Source organism: Lepisma saccharinum, chromosome 8 (genome assembly GCF_977018435.1).
Source record: "Lepisma saccharinum chromosome 8, izLepSacc3.1, whole genome shotgun sequence".
In the NCBI taxonomy this organism is placed as follows: domain Eukaryota; kingdom Metazoa; phylum Arthropoda; class Insecta; order Zygentoma; family Lepismatidae; genus Lepisma; species Lepisma saccharinum.
In genome coordinates this window covers 88,930,003-88,952,238 of record NC_139236.1, presented here as the reverse complement: position 1 = coordinate 88,952,238, position 22,236 = coordinate 88,930,003, and the positions used below count along the sequence as shown (strand labels likewise).

General features: G+C 37.0%; 1 protein-coding gene across 1 annotated transcript in view; it reads left to right on the top strand.

Moving 5' to 3' along the window:
* Positions 1 to 22,236, top strand: part of LOC145991889 (uncharacterized) — a 69,218-nt gene that overhangs the window by 6,820 nt on the left and 40,162 nt on the right. Inside the window, exons 2-3 of the mRNA XM_083127923.1 lie at positions 4,362 to 5,387; positions 7,793 to 7,803. Of these exons, the coding sequence (XP_082984049.1) occupies positions 4,386 to 5,387; positions 7,793 to 7,803 (1,013 nt within the window). The 5' untranslated portion in view covers positions 4,362 to 4,385. The remainder of the gene's footprint in view (positions 1 to 4,361; positions 5,388 to 7,792; positions 7,804 to 22,236) is intronic.

The window sequence follows — 22,236 nt, the reverse complement described above, 5'->3', positions numbered from 1 at the left end:
GGTTCGGATCCCACTTTAAACTGTAGGTACAGTCCCGATTAGCCTTACTGTGCATAAAGTGGACTTAAAACACCAACTCAATCAATCAATATGTTGTACATGAAAGTTATACATGTTATGTGTAAAAAATAATTTATCATGCATTTTCTGTCTTTCAAAAATACAGTTTATATGCTTGTTTTTCAATTGTTAATGCCAAATTGAAAGTTTTGAAAAAAAAATATTTCAAATCGTTTGTTCCAACACAAATGCTTTAGTGCCGACTCCTACCTGTTTTTGTTTTTTTGTTTTTTTTTGCGTAATTTGCGAGGATTTGATACTACTAATAATAATACAGTGAAACCTTGATAACTCGAACTTGAGGGGGAAAAGAAAAAAATCGAGGTATCAAGGATTTCGACTTACCAAGGTTCGAGTTATTGAGGGCCAAAATCGCCGACTTCGAGTTACACGGCAGGGTGGGGAAGTCCAAGTCCCGACACGATTGTTGATCACCTGACATTGTACGTACGCACCCTACACTTCGACTTATTGAGGTGCGTGGGACTAAAACTTCGAGTTATAGAGGTGATTAGAATTTAACTTCGACTCATAGAGGTTTTTCATACTCTACCTTTGAGTTATTGAGCTCCAACGGCATCCCATAAACTGTACAAAAATTCATCTTATCAAGGTTTTATTCGAGTTGTTGAGGTAAAATTAGTATTGATTGTTATGGACAATTCAAGGGGATTAGAAAAAATTCGACTTATCAAGGAATTCGAGATGTTGAGGTTCGAGTTATTAAGGGTCCACTGTAATAATAAAATATTATTATTATTATTATTATTATTATTATTATTATTATTATTATTATTGGTACGTCTATTCTGGTACCCCCCCAGACAAAATTCGTAGTTGCGCTTCTGTGTATCTATTAATAGGTTTGCTTGATTTGGTTTGTTTTACTTCGCTTTTCTGCCACCTTTGGTATATCGCCAGGATGAGGATGGGGTGATGATGTGATGAAATTGATGAAGGAGAGGAGGGAACCCCCTGAAAATTTCAGTAACCTGGCAGAGTATTCAGATAATAGCTAAGAAATTTGGCAACCATGTTCATTTTGGCTGTCTTTCATCCACTTTAATTAAACGTAGAACGTTCTTTTTTTCTGGTTTGCTCGTAGTAATAAGTCCTCTTTATCATTAAAGTCAAAATGATGAACGAATTTAAATTATCGTCAGTTTTTTTATAAATGCTAAATTAAGAGTTAAGATGAATAAGGATACGCTTTAAGCTTGTGTGAAGGTGCCAACTGCTGATGGGGAGGAGGATTGTTATTGATTCGGTATTTTAAGTCAACTTTATGCACAATAAGGCTAATCGGGACTGAACCTACAGTTTAAAGTGGGATCCGAACCACTGTGCCAAGTACCTACACTGGGTATCGAACCCGGGTCCCCTTGATTACAAGACGACGACGCTACCACTGCGCCATCGGGGAGACCCTGAGGGGGAGGAGGAACCCACGGAAAGTTTCATTGATGATGTCACCCACACACATGCTGTAGAAAGTCTAGACGCCTTAGTTCGCTGTAAATGTAAATCATGCCATACTATAATATTATTTTATTCATTCTCATAATCTGATTCTTAAAATGATAGTTAAACGAATTACACTTCATTTAACTTAATTGTATAGGAAATAAGGGACAATTTTAAAATAGTTTTATCGGAATTATAATTTGATGCCTATGACATTCTGCCCGTGAAGTTTGATGTCCCCCCCCCCCCCCGGAGGAAAGTGACTGGATTGAACATTGCATATTTTCGTTACGCACAACGAATATCGCTCGTGTCACAAGCATTTAGTGTTAATTACCAAAACTCTTGCTTTGCAGAGAAGGCATTGGGAAGCGTGTGTATGTCACATGGGCTTATGAAGAGGTGTTCCGAAAAGACTCAAGTCACTGGATATAGTACTACCCGCAATCCCTTCTTAATATTATGAAGATACGAAATATACCACTGGAATTTCTGACGATCCGCCTGAGAAAGTTTGGTCATTTGCTCAAGAAACGAAATGTGAAGAAATTGAAACTTGTGAAAATTCTTCTGAAGAACAGACGTCACAAAGAAGCTGCAACTTCAACTGCCACATCTCAAAGAGGAGGCGAGTCCATTCATTCTCACTTCATGATTCATCTTCCAACCCTGTGTTGAATGACACTTGCACTTGATCAATGGGTTGCAAGTAATTGTAGTGTAGTGTTCATAATGTGTGAATAAAAACATAAATGTACTATGCTTTATTTCTAAAAGGAGAAGATTGCAAAGTAGGCAAAGACACAATTATATCCTTCATTTATCTTCTATATATATAAAAATGAATGTATGTGTGTGGGGGGGTGTATACTATATGTTTGTTCCGGCATAACTCTCGAACGCCTGGAGCAATTTCAACCAAACTTGGTACACGTATCACTTGCAACCTGGAAAGAAATACTGTGGGGGTAATACACCCCTGGCACCCCTAGGGGTGGGGTGGGAAGTGGTGACATGTAAAACTAATCGAGAACCACCGATATTAAATTCCGCACAAACAGACATTCGTGACTATGCAATCCGCACAACGATAGTGTTTCTCGGGTTGTCTAAAATTCAGGCTGAGTTGCGAATGGAATCCATAGTCTTCGTGACACTCCCAATGCGGTTCAACTCCACGTTCATCACCTATCGGCATGGGGAGTGAGAGGGGATGAAGAATGAAATGCCCCAAATGACCTAGATTAGTGTCGAATCCATAGTTTTCGGAGTCGCTAAGCTAATTGGTGACATTCACGATCACATTTAACATTAGTTACATTTTACACTATAGTTAGAATTCATTATTTTCCTGTCTAATACAAGATTGTAAGACGTCATGTGCAGTGGCGGCGATTAGGGGGGCAGTTGCCCCCACCAGTTTTCGCCACTTTTGCCCCCGCACTATGCTATGCTAAATTTTATCTACAAAGGAAAATATACTGTCTTTGCCCCCCTAGTTTTGGCACCTTGCCCCCCCCCTCGGTCTTGGGATCCAATCGCCGCCACTGGTCATGTGTATTGCCTAGCTCTGCCCAAAAGGGTTGAGGAAATCCTCAGCACCCGCAACTCACTCTCGTTAATTCACAATCTGAATTAAGCTTGAACTTCTGTATAGTTGTATAGAATACAGTTGAGACTGCTTTGTATGTAACTCAGTTCATCTTGATTCTGTTTTATACGTAAATTACTGTTGGCAAAATATAATTTTAAAAAGTTTTAACTTAATCTTATTTGTACGTAATGCATTTAAACTTAATTCGGCGTTATTCGTACTAATTTTCATAAAATACAGTTGATTTGTACGTAACCAAACTACAACAATGTCACAGAAGTGACTAGTTGCTATTTGTCGGCCATGGACAACAGAAATTGGAAAATGTGCGCTCTTGACCAGAAAGAAACATTTATGCGGGAAGGGGATGCTATTCCACATAGAACTAAAAGTGAAACAGCTGTCGATATAAGCATGGCTTATATATATATAAAATTTGATTCTTAAATACATTACATTTGCCAATTTATTAGTGAAAACTATGACACTGAAATATTACAGTCGACACTATAGTTTTATACTTTTGCTACCGAAATTTTAAAAAAATCGTCTAATATAACATTTATTTTACTAATGACTGTGCAAAGTACAGTATATATATACTTTGCACATTTATTAGTAAAATAAATGTTATATTACACGATTTTTTTTAAATTTCGGTAGCAAAAGTATAAAACTATAGTGTCGACTGTAATATTTCAGTGTCATAGTTTTCACTAATAAATTGGCAAATGTAATGTATTTAAGAATCAAACTTTTAGATTTACCACTTTAGGACAGAAATATCCAGTATTACGAATATCTTGTTCCTCAAAATAGATACAATCACTGTATTTTAATAATGATATGACATTGTATCTAACTTTGATTTGTAAGTAATTTTCAGTTATAGGTAATATTTTCTCTTCACCTTGGTGGTATAACTCAGGTTCAGCTGTATAAGGGCTTCTGCTTCACCTTTTATGCGAGCGGTTACGGGTTCGCTCCCGTGTACGCTCGAAAAATGTCGGTGTTGGTCCAGCATGATAATTGGAGAGCTGCTCGAGAAGAAGTAGTAGCGGGCTCCGGTCTCGAAAGCCAGATAAACAGCGGCGATGGGACTGGATGCGCTGACCACGCGTCACCCGATGAAAAAGTCGCTGGGTAGGCTTTGGCTCTCAGAGAGCTGTTGCGCCAAGGAATTTAGTTCTAGTTAGTATAGTTTATAGAGTCACTGTATTGACGCCGTTTTCTTGCTTTTCAGGGTTTAATTCAGTCTCTGAAACCAATGGTCTCCATGGTGGTGAGTGGTCAAGGAATGATCTTCCTCGTTGTGGCCTTGCTTTCCGTACCGGGAATCAGAGCATTATGTCCCGAGGGTTGCTCCTGCATGAATGAGTTCATGAAGCAAACCGTTGACTGCAGCAGGAACAACCTGTCCTCGATCCCCACCGAGATCGACAATGACGTCGAGGTCCTCATGGTGCCAGAGAACATAATGACCAGCCTCCAGAACGGGGTGTTCCAGCAAGCAGGACTGACGAGGCTGGAGGAACTCCAGCTGTCCCACAACAGTCTTACGCACATCGCAAAGAACGCCTTCGAGGACCTCAGCCACCTGTCCCTCCTGGATCTGTCGTTCAACAATATCGAACACATCGATCCGGACACGTTCGTCCAAACCATAAGGTTGGAAACACTGATTCTGAGAGGAAACCCAGTGTTGCAGATATCCTCGAACTTCATCAACTCGCCGTCGCTGAACAGGTTGGACCTGAGTTTCTGCAACATCAAAACCTTGCCGAACGAGACCTTCTCGAACGTCAACAACCTAGGGTACCTGTACCTGAACGGCAACGAGCTCCAGAAACTGGAGTTCCAGACTCTGGAACCCCTCAACGACCTTGTCGATCTGGACCTGACCGACAACCCGTGGTCCTGCTACGACTGCGAGGACCTGTGCAAACTATCAGACTTGGAAAAGCAGAGAAGGGTCCGAATGAAGCCTCCGACCTGCATCGAACCGAAGATCGTCGAAGGAAGGATAACCTACGAGGCTAAGGAGCATATATGTTCCTCTGCGAACAAAGTTACATTCCCTCCCCAAGAACCCATCACCGTTGGAATCTGGTATCCAGTTGCGCTTGGATTCCTCACGGGGGCCATCGTGTTTGCCGCCGCAACTTTAGTTGTCTTGCTTTTGACACTAAGAAGAAAGAGAATATCTGCCATTCGTCAAGCCTACATTTCTTCCAGAAAAACACATAGTTACACAGGACGTCCACTGCTGGTAATTATTTTCATTCACTATTTGTTAACGTGTTTAGAGATAGTGGCAGGGCTTAAAATGAGCCTTGAACGCAGCCGAACTCGGATCCGGCAAATCAGTTTGGTGCCGAAACTCAGTTCCTGCTGCTACATTGACACCTATTTTATTTACTTGCACTGAACCTACAATATGTATTGGATTCCTACTGTCTGTAAATATATATTCTAATTCAAATATTTACAGGATTATTCCTAGCAATACAAAAAAAATCATAAATTATCCTGAAAAACTCTAAATAGAAATAAATTTATACAAAAGTCCATAAACTACTTGTTATAAAGTTGTCTCCTGTAGGTTTCTGGTTCGGAAAATTAGAAAAAAAAGAATACATTTTGGTCAGTGCTATTCGTTTAAGATGTAAATGAGAACATAAGTTCCTGAAACGACAGGTGTTATATATCTTTTGTTTACATACGCATGTACTTTGGACGTAGTAAAAATAATAAATAGTGCCTTTTTTGGCGGTATCCAATGATACGCGTACTGGCATCTATTTATAAGTGAGACTAAAGCTAAAAACATTTTGAAATAATTCTTGAAGCTTTCCTGGCGGCGAATATTGAAGAGGTTTTCTCAGGCAATCAACCAGGTGATTTCCGGATAGGCTTCCGAGCTTTTGAGAGCTAACGTCACTCTCATCTTCAGGGATTAAAGTGGTCCCTGATCATTGAAAATGAAAGTGACGTCAGCTCTCGAAAGCTCGGAAGATTATTCGGAAATCACCTGGCTGATTGCCAGAGAAAACCTCTTCAATTAAAAACATACGTGTGTGTGTGTGTGTGTGTGTGTGTGTGATGGTGTGTGATGGTGTGTGTGTGTGATTTTGTGGGTCATTTATGAACATACCACAACATTTACAGTAGTCCTTGTAATGAACACAATAACATATAGATAACAACAAACGAACTTGAAGCGTGCCGAAACCTTTGTTTCCAGAAAAAAGCACTGATAATAATAATGATAAATATCATTGTTATTTTAACATGCATTATTATTATTATTATTAGTAGTAGTAGTAGTAGTTTTTGTTGTAGTAGTTGTAATAGTAGTACTCGTGTCTATTCATTTGTAGGTGACGTTACGGCTATTGACTGAAATCACTTGAAGCACTTGATAGTGTGGTTTTTAATCAGCACGAAATTTTCATTTTTTTTAAATCAAATCCTCTTTCTAACACTGGGTTTCAAGAGAAAGAACATCTCTTCTCTCGTCCTAGGTTAAAATTTCTTCCTCCATTTGCTGAAAGTGAGTATTATAAGCGAAGCCAGGGGCTGCTTGTACAGTGGGATCCACTAGTATTGCACGGCAAATTGTCCATGACCATGTTCATTAATTTTTCTCGCACATCCTTCATTATGTATGCTGGTGCGGAAGTTGCCAACAGCTTGTCTTGAGTTATCTTTTAATTCTTGAAGCTCTTATAGGGTCAAATAAAGTGCACGAATATGGTGATGGACAATTTGCACGGTAATACTCATGAATCACACTGTACATCGCTTGTATCAAATCGCCCCACCCCTTCCGCATCCCAATGGGTTAAGTAGCTCAATGGTTCGGAGAGTTTAGCCACCTCTGGTCTACATGAATCAAGACAAATACTGGAATATACCTATATGTTGTACTTAAATACAAAAATTGTACTTTTGTCATTTGTGCATGTCTTTGAATCACTAGTTCAATTGAACGGTTTCTTCCTTGGCACTTGATATTTCATTAATACTATTCGTGTCAATTGTTTACCAAAGATCAAGACAAAAAAAAAAGTTCTCACAGATATGAAGCTGAAATTACTAATATTCAATTAGTCATGCAACTTACAGCCTAACCTTATTTCCTACATTCCAAAAAAAATATTCAGGAAAGATTAATAATATTTAAGAATTGTTTTATTTAGAAAAAGTTAATATAATATATGTTACACTTTAACGAGCTGGATATTATATTAATAATATTCACATAAGAACATATCCATTTCAGTATGTATTCAGTATCTGATGTATTTAGAAGCTTGCTTGCAGCTTCATCTTTTGAGACAGCAAATTGTTTCTTTCAGCATTATGAAAGGCTCTCAAAGATTTGTCGGTTGCATATTTAAAATAATGATTTGCATTTCCAAGACATGTTTTCCAATTTAAGACAAAGAACAAATAGCATGTTGCTATTTAGAATTCAGCCTAGAACTAGAACCCAGTACAAATCATCTAGGAGAATAAAAGCAACTTTGGACATAACTGTGTGTTCAATAATTAAAAAGAGGAGAAAGAAATACAAGTAATTAACTGTGTATTGAAATAAACGTTTCTCATATTTATTTCTAACAATAGAAACTTGTTGAATATGTACTGATCTTTTTTTTACCTTTTCAGGCACGTCAAGAGTCTGAAATATCTCAGTGTAAAGAAGAAGACAAATCTGGGAAAACAGTTTTATCCGCTTAATAGTAATATGACTTCATACAATTTACAACTAAAGTACACATATAGATTGTGTCAAATAAAAAGCGTTAAGTCCATTACTCTGTACACAGAAAGGTATTGTAGGATATTTTTGAAATCGTTTGATATGAAAGCGCTACGAAAATTATATGGGTATACAATCATAAAACTGAAATTCCGAACTAAAATTATAGTACTGTTTCATAAAGGAATATTCCGACAGCACGCCGGACCAACCGTAGCAAGTTGGTCCGGCGTGCAGTATTAATTATTTTCTTAAAATTTACTTTGTACCAGGGTTGTTAAAAGTCCAGGAATTTTAAATAAATTTAATTCCGGTCCAGGAGAGAAAATCAGCAAGCGTAAATGGGTTCTGGACCGTAAAGAGCATTTTTTATGTGTAAAGTATTTCGGTCCAGGAATCTTTTTACTAGATCAATTTAAATACGGTCCAGGAACTTTTTTCAGGATCAATTTAACTTCGGTCCAGGAATCCTTTTTCAATGAAACAATACGCAACTTGGACCGAATTTAAAATATGCGAGAAAAAAGGTTCCGGTCCTGCAGCGGAACCCAATAGAATTTATGTGTTCCTGGACCTTTAACAACCTGCTTTGTACCTAAAATTATTATATTGTACAAGCCATGTCTATTTTTTATTTCAAAACGGGTTATTCTGGATTTCTTGAACGAATAGTTCCTACTATTAGGAAATTCATATGAATTGCCTGTTCCTTTTTCACGTTTCTTGTAACATTTTTTTTGGAAAAATGTAATAATTAAGTAGACTTGATTCATAGATAGGCTAGGCTGAATTGGTCCTGTAGCGATAAAGTGTGATCCGAGCGAAAGAAATGTGTACCCGTCCACAATCGAATACGGTAGACCTTGATGACAAGACGATCGGTTGGAGAGTCCGTGATGAGACCAATGCTAAAAGTGTGAGAGGTATGCGAACACCGTACCCCACAGCTAGCAGGGTTTGCAGAAAGCATTGCTTCACTTGTTTCACTGTCACTATGTTCAAGCATCAACAATTTCTTACTTCCGAAGTCTTGAACAAACATCACCCATCTAACAACTTGACATGAAGTACCTGACCTTTTTTTATTGTTGTTTTTTTCATCCAAAACGTAACATTCATGTTAATTATATTCAACAATAACAAATTTATGTTCCACAGTTTCGCAGCTTTTTCAACTTTCCTCAGTGGAGAGAAGCTGAAATCTGAATGAAGCGAAACTTGAGAATAAATGTGAAGAATTTCTCAAGAAACGCATGTATTGAAATAAGAACTGTAAGCTATATAGTCACGTAAAGCATACAGATGACAAAGATCTCTTGATAACCATCCAGATGGTCAAGTACAGAAGCAGAGTCAGGACAACTTGTGTCACATTCTTATCAACCACCTAAATTATGGAAATGTGGTTTCTTATCACGTACCGTCCAGAAGAAATAAGACAAAGAAGACATTTTAGTCATGAAGGAAATTTTACCCCAAATATGCAATTCGAAGGCGACATTCTGGGTTAAAATTAGTATGACTACTCACAACACAGAATACATTCTCACCTTTTCACTTGTTTGGTCATTTTCTCAAAGGTAATCTTGAGAACGAAAACATGTACATAATGTAAAGGTTTTAAATCGAGATTTGAGAAATGACAATTTAAAAAACAACGAAAGAGAAAATCGTTTCTCTGTAATACTTACTTAAATCTACAAGACCTATCTCAAATATTATTGTACAGCCACAAGAATTACCAAGAAATCTGGATTTCAAATTATCCCATACTCTGTTCCACGGAATTGGGTAATCTGGGTAAGGGATAAATATCCGATTATGTGACATCTCAAAACCTGGATAAAATATTGAATCAAGTACACACTTGAAACATTTTTACAGTAACCTTGACAAATATAGAAAATTGCACAATTATCTGCATCACTATGTCGTCAAAGATACTGCAAAAATATATTTCAAGTGTAGGCATTGTAAATTATTTTATCCTGGTTTGGATACAAACAAATACATGTCATTCACACATACCTTTATTACTTTGGGTAATCGCTACCGATATCACTATACTGTTAGTTTCATTTGCATCCAAGTTTTTCGAAATTGTGGTCGACAAGCCACGGATAAGTTCAAATCATGAAAAACAGATTGATGGAGAGAATAAATTGTATGGAATCATTCTTACATTTATTAAAAGTTTTAGAAAATCTTGTGAAAAGAAAACTTTTCTATATTTTGTATTAGCAAAATATCAAGCTATTGTAATCAATTATTTCTTGGGTTTCCTTTATTTTTATGTTATAAAATAGAGCGAAGTGCCTAAAATCATGGTTTACTCTTGCGGTTAGGGCCTTCTCCATTGCGTAGTGATAACGCCGTATTATTGTAAACAAAGGGTCATGTGTTCTATACCTGCTGGACACGCATAGTGATTGGGATGTCACTTTAAACTTTTGATCCATTCTCGATTAACCTATCTGTGCATGAAGAGGACTCAATAATAAACAAAGATTATGAAATCAATTTTTCAGATAAAAATTTCCAGTTCTAAAAATGTCATGAAATGATTGAATGTAATAATAGACCAATTTTCCATTGCTAATGTCATTTATTTTTCTTATACACCCTGCGTGTTGTAAGTGTTGTCAGTTCCACATGAGAATAGCAACAAGAATTTTGATGGGGTAACCTGGAGTTCATTGGTGTACCTACTTCCAATGAAGTTCTTTCAGTATTCTTTTTTAAATGTCATGTTTCACAACTATAAATAAACTGCACAAATAAGTAATTGATTTTGTATTTTATCTACATTTTGTGTAGGCTACTGCATTTACTGATTTTAAAATATTAAGCTTTGCCTGTTTGAATACATAAACCTAATGTTAATTGTGATTATGAATAAACTTTATTATTAGTGTTATATATGTTTCTTATTTGTATAATATTTCGTTGTGTCCTGCATTCAGGGATTTCCTGTATCACCACTGCCACGTCCTCTCACGTGAGCATCTGCCAGCTTAGCACAGGGGAGAGACAATGAGATACCTCTGGGCACAGATCAGGGTTACTAACGCTACAAATGTATGGAAAGAAACAACAGATTTAACGCACTACTGAGGGTACAATTCGTACTATATTCTTGATTAATTATGTACAAATATTAAATAACTTTTTGAAGTCTTTTCATACAGTAATTTTCTTCTATTTTTATTTTTTATTAATTCTAACCAATCTTCTTCGGGCTTCTTCTTCTTCTAATCAATATGGCATCTTCTTCTTATGGCCTCTTCTTCTTATAGTCAGTATGGCATCTTCTTCTTATAATTAATATGGCGTCTTCTTCTTATAGCCTCTTCTTCTTATAATCTATATGGCATCTTCTTCTTATAATTAATATGGCATCTTCTTCTTATGATTAATGAATCTTCTTCTCCTTGTATTTAATAATTAAATTGCCTTCTTCTTGCAATTATTACATGTTGTGTATTTTTTTTCTCTGGGCTTCTTTGTCGATTTTATCCAAATTGACGTAAATATTAAGAAAATCGATCTCCCAGACAAACAAAGAGAAAGGGGTTAGTTAAGGATCGCCGCCTGGCCGGCGCTAACCTTAACTTGGAGCTACAATGTATGCGCCTCCAAATGTGCTTGGGTGCTGCCGGGAAATGGCGCTACACCTGGGGAAAACAACCCAAAAGCCACACGAAACTCTCAGTTCGTGAGAACTGTAATAGACACAAAATCGAAATTGCAATTCGACTTCTTTACTTTTGTATATTAATCGCTTATGTCATTACTGAATGATAATTCCCCTTTTCTCCTTATTTATATCCTGTTATTATTTTAAACTTATTTATTTATTTCCTTATAATTAGTATTAATATATACAATCGTTATTTCATCACATCTGCTCTTTCCGTTGTCTCTATTTACAATCGTATAAGTTCTCCTGGGTGGTGCCATCTCTTACCCACTTTCCAAGCTTATTTATGCAGCATCTTTTATAACTATTGTTCCTCTTGCATGCTGCCATCTATGGTCCTTTATTTCAAAGAAAAGCAACGCAGTTTGTGTACGTGACACCACTAGGTGGTTTCGAGCACGTTACGAGTAAGTAATCGACTTTCCATCTCGTCACTAAGTGGGCTGTGGGCCTCCCCGTGGCGCAGTGGTAGCGTCATTGCCTTGTAATCAAGGGGTCTCGGGTTCGATACCCGGTGGAGGCACAAGTGGTTCGGATCCCACCTTAAACTGTAGGTCCAGTCCCGATTAGCCTTACTGTGCATAAAGTTGACTTAAAACAGCAAATCAAACCAAAAGTAAGTGGGCTGAAAAGTTCTTATAAAACCGTTTCAGCAGTATTACCTTAAAATAATGTTACAGCCAATGTTCTGACCATTCGAAACGCTTTCAGTTTTTAAAAACCGTTTTCCGATTTTTTGTTTTCAAAACAGTCTTTCGTCTTCGGCTTTCAAAACGGTTTTTCGATTTTTTAAGAAACTAATTTTCGTGCAAAATCGAAAGTGTCAAAAATGCAAACAGCATTAGTCATAAGATTTAATCTTAATGAAATCCTTGGGCATGCCACTGGCTTTGAGTAAGCGAATGAGTTATGTATAGAGTCTACCGGTATTTTCCTGATTAAGTAATCAAAGGGACCAGGATGCACAGGCAACGAGCGCCAGAGCGAATTAAGATGCAGAACGTAGTCACGTGGGAGGAAAATATTCTGTATCCAAAGAATGCGCTGGCGTCCAGATTGTAAGTTAGGACAGGGAATGTCCCAGTGTTCTTTACGTCCAGAATTATCAAATTTTAACCAGGACACGACAATATGTAAGCTTTTCCCTTCTTCCTATCAAGTCATGGAGTCAAGCTTATCCGGAGAAAATCAAAATATTGAAATGAAAGCAATAAAGAACTCGTGCGGAAAAAACAAATTGGTAAATGCACAAATCCTCTAAATGGCCCCCGATTACGATTTTTGTTTGGACCCGCAGTCAGTATAATCCTCTGTGGGGCTCGTGTTGTGTCCATACAAGAGTTTCCAGGGCACCGTCTCAACCAAAAACGAAAAATATGACGAGATGAAATTAGGAACAACCCTCAAACTTACGTGGAGGCCTCCACCTTCTCAACAAGTGACGGCACGCAACCTCGCATCTTTCTACTGATAAAGTACCAAAGCCAAAGACAAGCAGATAATATAAAAACAAAGATTACACTAGGCTTAAAGGACTTGTAATTATGACATTATAATCTCATCTTGTCAAGAGAACAAAAAATCTTCGTCAAACCGGAACAGAAGCTTCCTGGATCACTAAAAGATCACAACTGGCTCTGTTTGCCTTCCCCAACCACACGTTGGCTCTGATAGCTTTCCTAGCAGCAGAACCGAGAAACTAAAGGGAACGAAAGAAATTTGGGCCCCCTACCTTATTTTTGTGATTGTCTCTCTATCTCATTATCCCCATCGTTGCGATTAGCCAAGATTTGAAGAAAATCTACGCAAAATAAATATTTAACATTTGTTTCTAAATCCCTTGTTGCAAGTATTCTTGCACCCATCTAACTTCTTAATTGTATCTAGTAAAAAACGCATAGTATGGTTCAAGAAGCTACGTCATAGATTTCAGGCTGCATTTCCTAAGAGACTTAAGTAAGGTTAGAACATCCGCGTATCATTTCTTAGCCAGCATAAAAAGGTTTATTCTAAGAGACCTCATATGTTCGTAGTTGCGATTTCTGCCGCTGCGCGTCGTTTCATTATCGTGTAGTGTTCTAAACAAACGTTGGGAGTTATCACTCCACTGCCAACACTTATTATCCGGCAGTGAAGGTGTATGTGTGCGCAAAGGCTTTGAATCGTAAGGTGAGTGAGCAGTTTTATAAAATCCTGTTTCGTTTCCATTTCATTTCATTGCATTGCTTCACGCTTAATTGTGTCCACATCACACGAATGCTCTTATCATTGTCGATTTTAATTAAGAAGAAATAATTACAGGTGGGACTGTGGGAAAGCTTTTGCTCGCTAATTTTCGTGTGACGTAGTTTAAAAGACTTTTCCGATTTAGCCTTCCAGAAGATAACTGAAAGTAATTTGACACGTGTATGGGGAAAATAATCCCATAAAATGACGCCAGAATGCTGTCACCTTGCAATCAAGAGGTCCGAGGTTCGATTCTCAGTTAATATTATGCTCTTAAAGAAAAATCAACTATTTTCAAGCCGACAAAAGTTCCAAGCAACTTCGGAGGGGAAGAGTTACATGATTTCCTACAAAATTGAACAATCGCACATGATTTATTCGTTAGTTGTGTTCACTCTATGTGTCTCCATAATAATAAGCCCATACATTGAAAATTAATAGTAGTTGTCTTGAATATGCAGTATGAAACCGTGGTTATAAATAAATTACTCTGTGAACCACAGAGGGGAAATGAAGGGGAAAGCACAGAACGTTGGAGCCACGGAAGTTCTTTTACACACTGTCCCGCCTATCTCTGGAGCAGTCTCGCGTCCCTACTTGCATAGACTGTTTTCATTCGCTTGCTCTAGAGATTGACGGGACAGAGTATATGTTCTTAGGCGTTCCCACAGCAACGAGTCTGGTGGGATTTCAATACACGTGATCACAAGAATGGAATATGAACTCTTAGAGCTAAAACAGTACAATAAAGACCCGAATAGCTTGGAGTTGTGGAGGTATTTTACCTTGAATATGACACAATTAATGTTTACAAATAATGCAACGACAAAAACATTCCCAAGATAAGAACAAAGGAAACCCACATGACAATAGGTTGTTTCCTGCTTGAGTGCAAATCATGAGCAGTTTCTAAAAGTGAGGCAATTGACAATTACACAATTTTCTGCCAGGTTAGATAAGAAAGAAGTTAGACGGATTTGTTCGTTCGATTTATTTCTAATTAATTCCTCTACATCCAAGGACGTATTTAGGTGGGGTCCAGGAGGTCCGGACCCCCCTACCCCGAAAGATTTATCAAGTACTAAAATTAAATAAGGAAAAATATATTCGTTTAGCCGTTGTTGTATAATTTCCTCTGAACTTATTGGGATCATAGGGCTTTGAGGGACACGAAGGACGTATTTAGGGGGTCCGGACCTCCCCCCCCCACACACACACACACCCGAAAGAGTTATTAAGTACGAAATTTAAATAATGAAAATATACTCGTTTAGCATTTGTTGTATAATTTCCTCTGAACTTATTGGAAGACAAGGATTATATTGGGATCATACGGCTTTGAGGAACAGGAAGGACGTATTTAGGAGGGGTCCAAGGGTCCGGACCCCCCTAAAGACTTAGCAAGTACTAAAATTAAGTAATGAAAATTTGTTGCATAATCGATGGTTATTAATTTCCTCTGAACTTTTTTTTAATCAGAAATTTACTTTTCTCCAACTACATGTGACATCATTTTTGTTATTCGATAAATATTCAATTATTCATCTACTTGACATTAATTTCATTGCCAGAGCACTTGTTTTTTTGTAAATTATTCCCATCTTAACTAAAGGTAAGCTACGTAATGAATATGCGCTGTTATATCACTATTTTTATAGCTACAGTCTTCTTACCTAATCGTGTAATAATAATAATATAATATTAAGTTATGTATTGTAATTAGTATTAATTTGATTTAATATAATTATTTTAATTTAAAAATTATTATTATTATTATTATTATTATTATTCCTGAGATACTTGGTTCGGACCCCCTTCCCCCCGAAACATATTTCTAGATACGTGCCTGTCTACAGCCACTGATATTTTGTATATTATACACTGAAAGTGAAAATTAGTTAAGTCTGATGGGTTGGGTTTGGCAAATATTGAACTGCTGCATGAATGTCCGCAAGGAGGGTGAAAGGGTTATTTCTCCCCTGTCATAAGGAAAATATCCTACTTAATATTCTATTTGTGCCTATTATTCCATTTGTTTTTCGTGTATTCTTTCTAACTTTTAGTCACTTTTTCTGTCTTGGTTTATCTTATTGTTCCCACTATATCGTCTTCTGTCTCGTGTTAACTCTCTCTTTCTTCATTGTTTCTCTAACTTTCTATCTCTCTCTGTTTTTGTTTCTGTATTTCATCCTTTCTCTTTCTATCTAGCTTCTTCATTTACTTCCTTTATTCTCCTTCTCGCTACCTTTCTTCCCTTTTCGCTCTCTTTTGGCCTTTCTCTCTCTCTGGCTTCTTCATTTATTCCATGTTTCTCCCTCTCTCTTCTTCATTTCTTACTTCTTTCTTTTATCTCTCTTAACTTCTCGCTTCTTTATTTCTTCCTTTTTTCTCTTTCTCGCTTTGTTTGTTCCTTTTTCTTCTTCTCGCGCCATATTTATTTCTCTTTCTCTCCCCCTATCTTCCTTCATAACTTGTCTTCCTTTGCTCTTTCTCTATCTCGCTTCTTTATTTCTCTTCCCTTTTCTCTGTCTCTCTCTCTCTCTCTCGATTGGTTTATCTCTCGCTTCTAATATTTCTCTTTCAATTTCTCTCTATCTCCCTTCTACCTATATTTCTATTCCTGTTTCTCTCGTTCTCTCTCTGTTTCGCTCTTTATTTTGCCTCTATTCCAGTGATGTGCCGTAGACTATAAGTTTACGTCTACATGCGTTGTCTACACGTAATCTACGCGTAGATTTCATTGGGTTGTAGTTTACATAGACAATCTAAAGTGCACTAAAATTAATTTTCAAGGCTTTCATGAAAGGACAGTGACATTTTCAACTATATTGATTCCTAACGAAATGAAAGGAGTCCTATTTACAACAAAATTTATCTTCTTTTCTATTACCAACTATGGAAGAAGATAAATAGTATGCAAAAAACAACAACAGATGGCAGTCGTGAGGCAAGAGTGGTCTTTTCCCCATAAAGCACTAGAATATTTCCTATATTAGGTTTCTTCCTACGTGAGAAATTGTTCGAATTTGGAAGAAATAGTATGAAAAGTTCTCCTCACACATCAGCAACTGATACGCAGTATATTTTTTGTTATTCCACGGCGCCCTTTGCTAAGTTATCACCTTTTGCCATGTTGTTTACATAGATTACGTAATCTACGTGTATAAAATAGCCTACGTGTGGAATGTAGACTATCGTTGTTTACGCGTAGACGCACATCACTGCTCCATTCGCTTTTTCTGCCTATGTGTGGGTTTCCTCGGTTCTCTCAATCTCTTTCGTGTCTCCTCCTCCTCTCTCTTCTTTGAAGTGTTTCTACCTTACAAATGACACAAACATACGTCGACTCTGTGCGTTAGTGATGCCGCCTCATCATCACAATTAGCTCCAACTGGCAGAAATGCGACGTTAAGTAACAAAAATGCGAAATATGACGTCAGTATATCCCATTTGATGACAACTGTTCGGTTTGATCCCCACTCTCTTAGGAAATTTTCTACCGTCGTCGTAACCTTTTGTAAGTTTAGTGAGCAACCATCATACAGAAACTGACACTTTTCTTAGTCTTACCGCAATCGTTCGCTAGCGTTTCTGTTAGGAATTTGAAGAAGAGTTAAAGAAGTGTACTAATTTTCTCATTGTTCTGCAAATTGGATCGTAATGAGGGTTAATTTGTAAAGACAGAAATATACATATCACCAAAGCAAAGAGCAGAATCAAGGATTATCTATTACAGGATGGGACACTCGACATATTCTCCATTGACTTGTGCGAACACTTTTCTAAGGCCTTATAAACCACAGACTATTAATACCCAGTACAAGCAGAGCCATCTGGCGGGGGAAGACAACGTACTCGAACAGTGAGGAACTATCGATTAATACGCATATCGATGTTTGAGCTCGACACTTGGAAAGCAAATCGATTTTTTTAATTGGAAGGAATGTAATAAATAAAAAAGGAATAATTAAAATTGTGGATTCTAGTCTTGGATTGTCCAAAGGAAATATCTAAAAAATATTCTAATTTCTTATACATTTACTAAACATATATGATATTGGGTCATTTTCTGGTTTTCGTACAATTCAAGACAAGAAACAACATTATAATTCTCAAACTAAAAATCTTAGTTGGTGGTTCGTTATTGTAATTGATTGCAGGATTTTTCTATTATTTACCAGTAATTACGTAATATCGCACCTCTCACTCGTTTATTTCGTTAATTTTAGCATTGGTACTTACCTATTCTGCATTGCGGAAGATTCTTTAAGGTGAAGTTATGCCTTTTTTCCATAAAATAGTATCAACTTTTCATATTACGAGTCTGCTACGCCCTTTGGGGGTACGTACTTAAATGTTATTTACCACGGCTACAGAAATATCTTAATCTCAGGGGATAGGTTCTTTATTCGAGAATTCCAAATAAGAAAGCGTTTTATAGCCAAGAGGATATAGTTAAATGCGGATCTATATTCTGAAAACTATACACAATACAGAGAAAATATATAGCGAAGCTTGTATATACATTGAAATATATAATAAATATATGTATAATCGAAAGGAAATCTTCTTTTCTTCTCACAATTTTGGGGAAAAGGTTTCTTCTTCTATTCTTCCTTCTAATTTTGGAAAAGGCTTCTTCTTCTTTTCTTCCTTCTATTTTTGGTAAAAGGCTATGGTAATAGGAAGGCTTCTTCTTCTTTCATCAATTTCTTCTGATAAAATATGGAAAGGCTCGTTCTTCTTTCATCAATTTCTTCTATAGGAAATAAAGGCTTCTTCTTCTTTCGTCAATTTCTTCTATGACAAAATATATGAATGGCTTCTTCTTTCTTCAATTTCCACTTCTTTTCTTTGGTAAAAGGATAATATTCTTTTTCTTTCTTCTACCTTTTATGACAATCTCTTTCTTCTATTTACAAAAAATAGTCATCCCCTTTTATTCATCGCTGTTTCTTATTTCCTCTATTCATATCAATTCTTATTTCTTCTTTCAGCAGCAATTCTTATTATCTTCTATATTCCGACGAGATATTCTTATATTCTTTTATAAATTATTCTATTTATTCTTTCCACAGCAAATTCTTATTTCTTCTATTCTTCTTTGCCACTGGAAAAAGTCTTATTTCTCTCATTTATCGCAAATATTTCTCTTTACCATATCTCTTCTCAATAATATAGACAAATCATTATGCTGCATTCTATTGTAGAGAATTGAACCAAAGCTATAGAGGATTTTTAGGGGCGTCTAATCTGACAATAGCGCCTCCTCCTAAAACAACAACCAAGGCTAATAACAAGCGCTGCCTATGGCCCAGTGCGACTAATAAAGAGCGCAACCGTAAAGTGCTTCGGGGCGTCTAATTTGACAACAGCGCCACCGGGGACAAGCAACCAAAACATGGCGACGTTCTCCTCGCCAGAGAATCAAAAAGAGATACATTTCTGAATTCATTTGCTCACTTAATAACTTTCCTAATTGTTTCATATATGAGCATGTTCTTAATTATCTTAATTTGCTACATACAACATTTTATTCACTCCTTCTATAATTTTTATACTCTTCCTTTATATATTTTTCATTTACTATAATATATATAATCGCTCTTCTCCGCTCCTAGTTTCTACAATTGGCTCTGCTCCTCTTTATATGGCGTGCTGCCATCTATCGTCGCTCTCGGGAAACATTTCTTCCTTGCATTTCTCGTTGTGTCGTCGGAACTGGCACGTGACAAGTCATTATTTGTCTTCCTTGTTTCGCTTGTGTAACAGACAATATGACGTGCACTCGTCAAGGACCATTGCGCGTCGTGCTTGTGTTTTGTCGATTTGCAGTGCGCAAGCAGTGTTTCAAACCTTAATGACCGAAAATTACGTACTATTACGATTACATGTTTCCATGATTCGTGCATGATTAGCTCCACGAACCATGCACGATAAGGTTAGGATAGGCAAACACAGTTAAAAAACAGTGACAAGGGTTTACGACATAATCAGTACTACGTGTCGAACAGATGGTTTTCGATTTCAGGAAACAAAAAGCGTGTTTGGAAACACTGACACGGGGTTACGTCATCGAATGTAGGCAAATAGTAAGGAAATGGCAGCAATCGTCTCTGCGTGTTGGAAATATTTCTCAGGAAAGAAATAGTTAATTCCGGGTCAGAAAGATTATGCGATCAAAGAAAACACCTTCACGAACTTCCACAACGTCAGAGAAATTGATTAAAGTAAGTAGTTTCTTCTCTAAAAATGAGGAAATTCGTTCGGGCGATACTACATATTTACCTATTCACCTTGGAGTTTAATGATTGCAATCCACGTGATATGCAACGAGATGAACAATAATAGAACAGAAAAATCTCCCACTTGCACTAAAATAACAAACTACCCCTAACGCAGCACATTTACCAAAGAAGAAATTTTGTACTGTGGAGTTACAATGAAATTTCATCGTATGTAAATATAGGGAAAGAATTAGTCACATAAAACTGTAAGTACTTGTAACGTTGACTATACAGTTGTTTTTTTTTTTATTTGATTCGTCAACGTTGACCTTACACATTGTCTTCTCCTTATTGGCATTAATTAAAATTCATTTACTATTCCAAAACGTTGTAAATATACCTATGTTTTCCTTTAAAATAATAACTATTCACGTATGCAGTCAAAACTCATTTGTAGGATACAAGAAAGATTTATTTTCCAACAAACTTAACTTTAATTCTACACGAATTTAAATTACATACACATATATGTAGAGTCTTTGCCTTTGCTTCGAGCGATCAAACTCAACCTGTGTGCTTTGAGACTTCTTCGATGATATTATTTCATCAATATAGAAGGTAAACGACGCATGTAAAGGTTCTGTAATGAGATATCTACGTTAAACACGAATACCCAATTCCTAGCCTATTCTATGCTATGCTTGACACAAGACATAAAACGCATCTTTCACAGCACCAAGCTTAATCACAAAACCAATCACCACTGAATTCCTAAACATTCCAGGAATAGCATAAGGGAAATCACGGAAGCTTTAAAATTCTCCACAATGAACCTAAATTTTGGTTCAAAAAGTAAAATATAGCCACACTAAATCGAAATGTACTTATAACAAAACTTGTTCCACGATGCGTTACCGTAGGTTAGTCAATAACCAACTTTGAGAATAGTGAAATGCGTCACAATCTTCCATAAAAGTCTAAAATCTTTACAACAGCTTCATTAAAATTTTCATGTGCTTGAATATGTACGACGTAACGCAATAATACATAAATTTAATACAAATATACTTTACAATGTACATCCCTTGAATCTATAGACCGTGTTAAAAATGTAAACATAAACATTGGTGAGGTCTTGCCCGGTCCCCTCGGAACTTCCGGTTTAGGCCAGTCCCCGTTGTTACCAGTGCAGATTCGTTGGCATACGAAGTAAGAAATGGGCGCTTGTTTTCATTAGTTGTGCAACGATAGTCAAGAAAGGTATTTGTTAAAGTTCTACTATGAAGGAGTGGGCGTCTAGAATCCGTCGGATGATCAACTGCAGAGCAGATTATTAAAATATGACATGTCTTTGTGGCCGCCAGTTGTATATAGCATACAAGTATCTCATGTACACGCACGACGAACTCAAAACGTACAAAAGTTTAGATATATTCAATTATTTTGTAAATGGAAAAGTGAGGGAAAGATAATTCTATGAAACTAGTGATATTATTATATTATAAAGTATGCTTAAGTGAATCCTTGCCAATCTGCAGAAGTAATGAAATGACACATAACAAATGCTAGTAAATATATGTGCTTTCAACGTCGCCTTTCCGCCTGAGAGATTTAGGGAAAACCTATGATATGGTATACCACTTTCACTTGCATGAATTTACTTCAAGCAACAAGGGAGTTTTCAGACTGAAGCGACAAGCGATATCGGTTTGATTTGATTTAGTTTATTTTACTTCGCGTCTTTAATTTGCGAAGATGGGGATGAGTGATGAAATTGATGAATGGACATTCACAAACAACCAAGCCCGACCGGGATTCGAACCCGGGACCCTTGGCGTCGCAGCGCGATGTGCTAACCACTCGGCCACATTGTCGGGCTACAAGCGATATCGGGATTTCGCACAGAAGCATTCGATCTAAAGCAAACCATTCATCACTCACGCTTGCGTAACTAACAGGCCGGGGCAACACAATGCTCGGTATTGATAAAACTGCCGAAACTGCCTATTCCGAGCGACAAGCGACACCTGCAATTTGTCGTGTCTCTTTGATTCGGAAGGTGTTTTTTATTTTTGAATGTTGGTTTCCAAGATACACATATCGCTGCAGCCTGAAAGCTTCCTTTCGAACCAATTCACCACGAGAAAATGCAACGTGTCGCTTGGACTGGGCTGTTGTTTTCTCAGTACCATGCATC